Here is a 6,857-nt window from a genome sequence, read left to right on the forward strand (position 1 = left end):
TGCTTTGAAGACTTGTTTGTCGCACGCTGCGTATGCATATGGGTTTGGACGGGTTACTGCGTTAACACCATCGCCCCCTTCTCTCTCATCTCCACAGAGGGCGTCGCCCCCACAGCTCCTCTGCCGCTCTCGCCCGTGCTGAGACTGGCCCCGCCCCTCGCCATGCTCACCGCCACGCCCACGCCGACCTTCACCCTGGCGATGCACGCCCTCGACGCCCCTCCCCCCATGGCGCCGGACCCCGAGAGCGACTCAGTGGAAGGAGATGGAGGAGGAGAAGGAGGAGGTGAGGAGGAGGAAGGTGCGTCGAAGCCTGGCTCGCCGGCGACCACGGAGACGGACACTCCGGTCCTGCCCGAGGATGGAGGAGGAGGAGGAGGCGGAGGAGGCGGCGGCGGCGGCGGCGGCGTAGAGGCTGAGGGGGAAGTGGGCGGGGAGACGGAGGAGGAGAAGGCCAAGCGTCTCCTCTACTGCTCCCTCTGCAAGGTCGCCGTCAACTCCTCGTCCCAGCTGGATGCCCACAACATGGGTGAGGAGGAGGGGAGGGGCGGAGAGGGTGGGGAAGAGGCTGGGAGGGGTGAGATGGAGAGGTGGATGGTGGTGGAGAGCAGGTTGGCTGCCCGGGTGGAGAGGAGGTTGGGGGGTGGAGAGGGGAGGAGGTTGGGAGGCAGTGGTGGAGAGGAGGATGGGAGGCTGGGACGGAGCGGAGGTTGGGGTTGCGGCGGACACAGTTCTCTGGGCCAGGGTGCCCGGGGGGTCGGCGCCAAGCCTTTAATGGGAAAATCTTTTTTTTTGGCAGCGAAGAGAATGGTTCCCCTCGGCCGTGGCGGAGCAGTGTTACTGAGAGCGGGGTCTATTCATTGATTGTGAATGTCTGTAGCCATTGAAGGAGAATTGGAATTGGTGCCCAGGAGACCAACGGTCCACTGTAAATGTAAATAACACACTTGCTTATGCAGTTCCGTCGCTTTAGTGCAAGTCAAACTCAAGTTGCACAGCAGCCTTTTCCTTCCCTTGATTCAGATGATACCATAGGCGAAGATTTCCACTGCGAGGGGAAATATTGATTTGGATATGCATAGTTGTACCCATAATAAGCTTTAGCCGTGGCTACTAGCATAAACTGATACTGCATTAGCTAAATTCATCCTGTTACAATTAGACTCATTTTGTGGTGTGGAATTAATTAATGGATTAATGTTAATTAAACCTAAACGTTAAATAAGTTAATAGATAAAGGAAGAAATTATATACCACAGCTTGTAAAAGTTTTTACTCAAGGACATCATCAATGTTCTACACAAATCCAATTCAAGAATACTTCCATTGAGTACAAGCAGTTCAAGCTCCTGAGCGTGTTCTTATAAATGAAGGATTACCCCCAAATGAACATTGAGTAATTCGCTAGACACTTTTATCCAAATAAGCAAAGCATTCTATCAAAATTGGAGTTGCAACAAAGTTATATTTCTGCATGACCTCATTTCTAAAGAGAGCAGGCCAGAGTGCAGCGCAGCCCTGGGAAAGAACCCTGGAACAGAAGGTGAGCGAGGTCAGTAGACTGTGGTGTTCCAGGAGGGTCTGGACCGGACGGTGTTCAGGGTGTTCCCCTCTCAGCCCCAATGTTCTGGGTTCTAACGTCCCCCATGCCCGCCGTCTAATTGTGTGGGCATCCTTGGGTAAGATGCCCTAACCCCCTACCTGCGCACTCAAATCATCAAACCAAATCCCTTCCCTGGACATCGCCTGGGATAAAAGCTTGGACATATTGACATCCTCATAGACGGTACATTTCAGCACAAATTGAACCAAAATGTTTTTGCCCTGCAGGTACGAAACACAAGACCATGGTGGAGGCGCGGACGGGGGGAGGGTCCATTAAGTCCTACCCCCGGACCGGGGTCAAGGGCAAGCTGGCCGCCGCTGCCCCGCCCACCAAGTCGGCCACGGGCCTTCAGAACAAGACGTTTCACTGTGAAACATGCGACGTGCACGTCAACTCGGAGACGCAACTCAAGCAGGTGAGCGAAAGAGAGTCAGAGATGGAGAGAGGGTGAGCGAGAGAGAGTCAGAGATAGAGAGAGCGTGAGAGAGAGAGTCAGAGATGGAGAGAGGGTGAGAGAGAGAGTCAACGATGCAGAGAGGGTGAGAGAGAGAGGGAAGGCATCTCAGACAGAGGACGTTTTTCAGTATGAAGCTTTCTTTGGCCAGTGACCCCTTTTAGATCTGCCTTTTGTTTTGTTTCTTTTTTGTGCATCAGTATTAGTTTCCTTGTGGCTACGAATCATTAGACACACTTTAAGACATTTCAAACCCGAGAAAGAAAGAGACAGAGAGAGAGAGAGAGAGAGAGGGGGGATGGTTCCTGAGTGCACCATATACAACGTTGAGGCTACCTTATCACGGAACAGTAGTATCAGCCTTGTTTAACCTAATGCTCAACCAAACCATTCTTCTAGCTTTACACGATGCAGAGCATTTTTAAAAGCAGCAAATACTACTTTTGGATTTATTTAACCAAGAAACGTATCTTATTTGGTCTTGCTTTTAGCTGCGCCATTTCGGGAATTTGATTGGCTAACTTTATTTTATTTTCCCCTTTAAAATCCCCCCCTAGACCCGAAGCTAGAAGTTCATATTCAGAACAAATTATATTCCTGACATGCAGCAGTTAATTCTTATCATGGCCTGGCTCCGGTATCTGAATAATAGCTGTCTTTTTAAGGCGCATATTGGCCGTAGCTTTAAGATACTCCGTCATCCATGTCTTTATTAACCTTAAGACTTGGGGAAACATTCCTACACTTTAATATCACATGCACTCCGTAACATCACATGAGCTTCATCTCCGGGTTAACCCGGAGGCCTGTTGTTGGGAGTGTATTTATTATTCACATGGAGAGCCTTGGAGAGGGCTCTATGTCCAGCCCTGGGACTCAGCCAGACAAATGTGTGTCTCTGCTTACATAACTCTCTTTTTTAAATGGATATTGATTGTACAAAATCAAAAACCCAAAAAAAGCACAATCCAATTAGAAATGATAAGAAGTAAATTTCACAACACTTACATTACATTTCAAAACCAATGCCTTTAAAATGTACAATGAGGGCTGCCGATTATACCTGCGGTCTTTTCTCTCAGGTTTCTCTAAATCTGACAGATTTCTCTTTATTTTCCCTCGACTTGATGAGATGATTGCTTCCGAGTGAATTATACACTGAAATGTCTGACAACTACCACTGAACAAATTCATCGTAATCCATTTACAGTTACATTAACATTTACATTAGGGCATTAAGCAGATGCCCTAAATGTAACCAAAGCGACTTACGAGAAGTACATTTGCCAGAAGAAAGAGAAACAACAATATATTGCTGTCGGTACAGTAATCCATCCATAAGTAATATCTTCATATTTGACAGCCTTTGGAATTCTCTCCTCAGTGACTCAGTGGCCAACTGCCCACACATATATTGATTATTCCTTGTGCAACCAACCAAACGATGACCTGGAAACCCACCCAATCCCTCCACAGCAACCTCCCGACCAATGAGCAGTCTTGTGGATCTTTTATTTTATTTAATGTTGAATCTGTCTTCCTTTCAGCACATCAGCAGCCGCCGCCACAAAGACCGGGCCGCGGGGAAACCGGCCAAGCCCAAATACAGCCCCTACAGCAAGCCTGCCAAGGGCCTCGCCAAGCCCCCAGTGAGTTGGCCCCACCACAGAGACCACCTCGGCCTTGTACAAGCCATAACAGGAGTAACGTAACATTAGCCTGAACATCAGCGTGTGTACAGATGTGTGTACTTCGCAGGCCCGGCTTTCAGGTCTTTTCAAGTGTTGGAAAAGACAGAAGCAGTAACAATACGATTGCAGCTTTTATTTGTGTCATAAGTTTTCATAACATTTTGAATGTTTTTGGTTTGCAGTCTCCACAGTGAGATTGCAGACATGAAATGAAAAATGAAATGACAGAAATGATGATTATGACCCTTGGGGGAGGATTGTTATTATATTTTATATTGTTCTATAGTTTTTATTCGTGAGATGAGGTGCCATCAAAGTCGTGAAGGCCGTGAAGGCCGTGAAGGCCGTGAAGGCGATAAATACTTCCACCGTACGATATTGAACGTGACCTGATTAAGGTCGTAAACAGACAGGGTTATTAGAATAACACAGGATTGAAAAAGGAACACAGGATTAATCTAATCAAATCCTCATTTCCGATCCAAGTGAAATTAATGCCGCGCAATCCATCAAGTACTTCAGACGGAGGAAACCAAACAGCGAACCAAAAATAAATGAAAAACCCAATAATTATTTGCACAAACTGCTCGACAACCTGCTCGTCCTGATGGCAGAGCACACGTGTCTAACACCACGGTTTAAACGCAGCCAAACATTGAAGGAAAAAAAGCGGTAAACGCGTCTTGAAAATAAACAGGCCTCGCCGTGGCAGCTGTTGGCTGATGCGGGCGGCGTGCGGGTTCACAGTGTGGCGTTAAGGACCTTCTCCAAAACTATTGCGCCGCTTCGAGTCATCGGCAGAGGAGGTCCGCTGATGAGCGTGGCGTTCGGGAGATGCTTCCCTGCAGGCGTTTGCCGAGCGACAAGCCTGTGGCTGATGGCCCCCAGCATTGGCTGCTGCTGCGGTCAGTTGGCGGCGGCAGCTCGACTTATTTCCATCACCGATACACAAGATTAAGTTCGATAACTTCCGTGACCTTTGTAAGATGGCCCGCTTTGTGCCCGGGTAGTGGCTCTCGTCTGTTCCTTCCTGTCCATCTGTCTGTCCATCGCCAAAGCCTTTTTTCCTTTTTTCTTCTTCTTTCATTGACTTTTTCTTTGTCTTTTTTTCTATCGTTCTTTCACTCAATCTTATACTCTATGGCCAGAACCCCAACCTTCTCTCCCTCCAGTGGCGCTTCTAAGCTCGAACCAACAGTTACTACCTCTGCCCTCTCTCTGTCTGAGGGAGGGCACTAGACTGGGTAGCCTCGCTCACACAGATTGTCATTTGTGCTAAACAAATAAACTAAACATTCTGCCGGCGATTTGAGTTTGCCCTGCAGAAGGGTCTGGAGAAGAGCAAAACATTTCTTTCTGGTTTCGATACGTTATTGCGGGAGCCAATCACCAAGCTGTTTTTTCCCCCTGGCGCACTATTGGCTGCTTTAACACAATGATGACAGGGAAGCGACGGCAAGCAGCCAATTGCGTACAGAGTCATCTGAACAAGGTCCATTGATCACGCCTCTTGTGCTGGAGAAAATGACAGCAGCTTACCCAGACCAGCGTGCAATCTACGATTGAGCTTGGACTGGCAATAGCCCGGCTAAGAGGGCACCAGAGCAGGGTACTGACCTGTTGCCCTGTGCCTCCTCCTTCTCCGCCAGGTGACGCTGTCGGTGGGGAAGGACCTCGGCCCGCCCCTTCCCGCCCAGATCATGCCCGCCCACCTGGCCGCCGTCGCCGCCGCCGCCGCCGCCGCCATGGGCAACCCCTTCTCCCTGCGCCACGTCCACCCCACCAGCCACATCCACCACCACCTCCCCACGGGCCACGCCCACACCCACCTCACCACAGGCCACGCCCACCACCTCCCCTCCAGACCCGCCCTCTTCCAGACCCAGAGTCTCCCAGCCGCTCTGCTACGCCCCGCCCCCGGCCCAGTCAGGACATCCCACCCGCAGATGCTGTTTGCCCCTTACTGACCCCCCACCCTCTGCCCCCCCTACTGGGCCCAGACTTCTTCTTCTATGCATCGCCTCTGACCGCCAACCAACACAGAGGCTAGGGGAGTGGTGGGGCCGTGGTAGGAGACGGACAGTCCTCACTACAGCACCGCCCACATATGGAGTATGGTCATGCATTTCAACTGAGGGGGGGGGGGGGGGGGGGAGACCTGGAGACCCCTACCCAACTTCTTCAGGCCATTGATGTTGAACTTGAACCCCCCCCCACCCCCACACCCAAGACAGGACCTCCGTTCTGCAATAATGTCGAATACTAAACTATGTGTGAACTATGCAGTGTCGTCGATTTGCACCGCAGAGGAGCAGTTTAAGCTATAATTGTATGTGTGTGTGTGTGTGTGTGTGTGTGTGTGTGTGTGTGTGTGTGTGTGTGTGCGTGCGTGCGTGCGTGCGTGCGTGCGTGCGTGCGTGCGTGCGTGCGTGCGTGCGTGCGTGCGTGCGTGCGTGCGTGCGTGCGTGCGTGTGTGTGTGTGCGTGCGTGCGTGCGTGCGTGCGTGCGTGCGTGCGTGCGTGCGTGCGTGCGTGTGTGTGTGTGCGTGCGTGCGTGCGTGCGTGTGTGTGTGTGTGTGTGTGTGTGGGGGAGATCGGCTACAGTAGGTTTAATTTGTTAATACATGCAGGTGCAGCGCTAAGATGAGTAACTTAGGGTTATCAGAGGAAGCCGCCGCGCGTTTCTTCACGGTCACAACGCGTGAGAAAGGACCCTGCTTCTAGTGATTTGCACTTTAAGCCCCGCCTCCGTGGTTTTATAGATGGCTAGCCTTTGTCTTGTGGTTAGAGTAGCTACTGTTATCTCTCTTGCATAATGTGCCATTTGGTGTGTGTGTTTGTGTTCCCATCACTGCTTAAAAGTGTGCGTTGATGTGTGTGTGTGTGTGTATGTAAATGTGTGGCCGTGTGCAAGGTACTCTGTGTGTGTGTACACGCCAGTATTTACTTGTTTTTGGGTCCATGCGGTCGAGTGTATATGCACTTGCCTGAGTGCGAGTGTAAGTGTGTGTGTGTGTGTTAATGTGTATGTGTCGGTGTGTGTGAATAAGAGTTAAAATGTCTCTGTATGTGTGTGTGTCTTTACGTGTGCACATACCCAGTCCCTG

At 50.5% G+C, this 6,857-nt stretch overlaps 1 protein-coding gene across 1 annotated transcript in view; it reads left to right on the top strand.

Moving 5' to 3' along the window:
* znf385d (zinc finger protein 385D) overlaps positions 1 to 5,849 on the top strand; it is a 73,980-nt gene extending 68,131 nt beyond the window's left edge. The window contains exons 5-9 of the mRNA XM_056601983.1: positions 98 to 301; positions 413 to 529; positions 1,831 to 2,021; positions 3,608 to 3,709; positions 5,401 to 5,849. Coding sequence (XP_056457958.1) covers positions 98 to 301; positions 413 to 529; positions 1,831 to 2,021; positions 3,608 to 3,709; positions 5,401 to 5,718 — 932 coding nt within the window. The 3' untranslated portion in view covers positions 5,719 to 5,849. The remainder of the gene's footprint in view (positions 1 to 97; positions 302 to 412; positions 530 to 1,830; positions 2,022 to 3,607; positions 3,710 to 5,400) is intronic.
* The last annotated feature ends 1,008 nt before the right edge of the window (positions 5,850 to 6,857 follow it).

This window comes from Gadus chalcogrammus, chromosome 11 (genome assembly GCF_026213295.1).
Source record: "Gadus chalcogrammus isolate NIFS_2021 chromosome 11, NIFS_Gcha_1.0, whole genome shotgun sequence".
NCBI classification, from domain to species: domain Eukaryota; kingdom Metazoa; phylum Chordata; class Actinopteri; order Gadiformes; family Gadidae; genus Gadus; species Gadus chalcogrammus.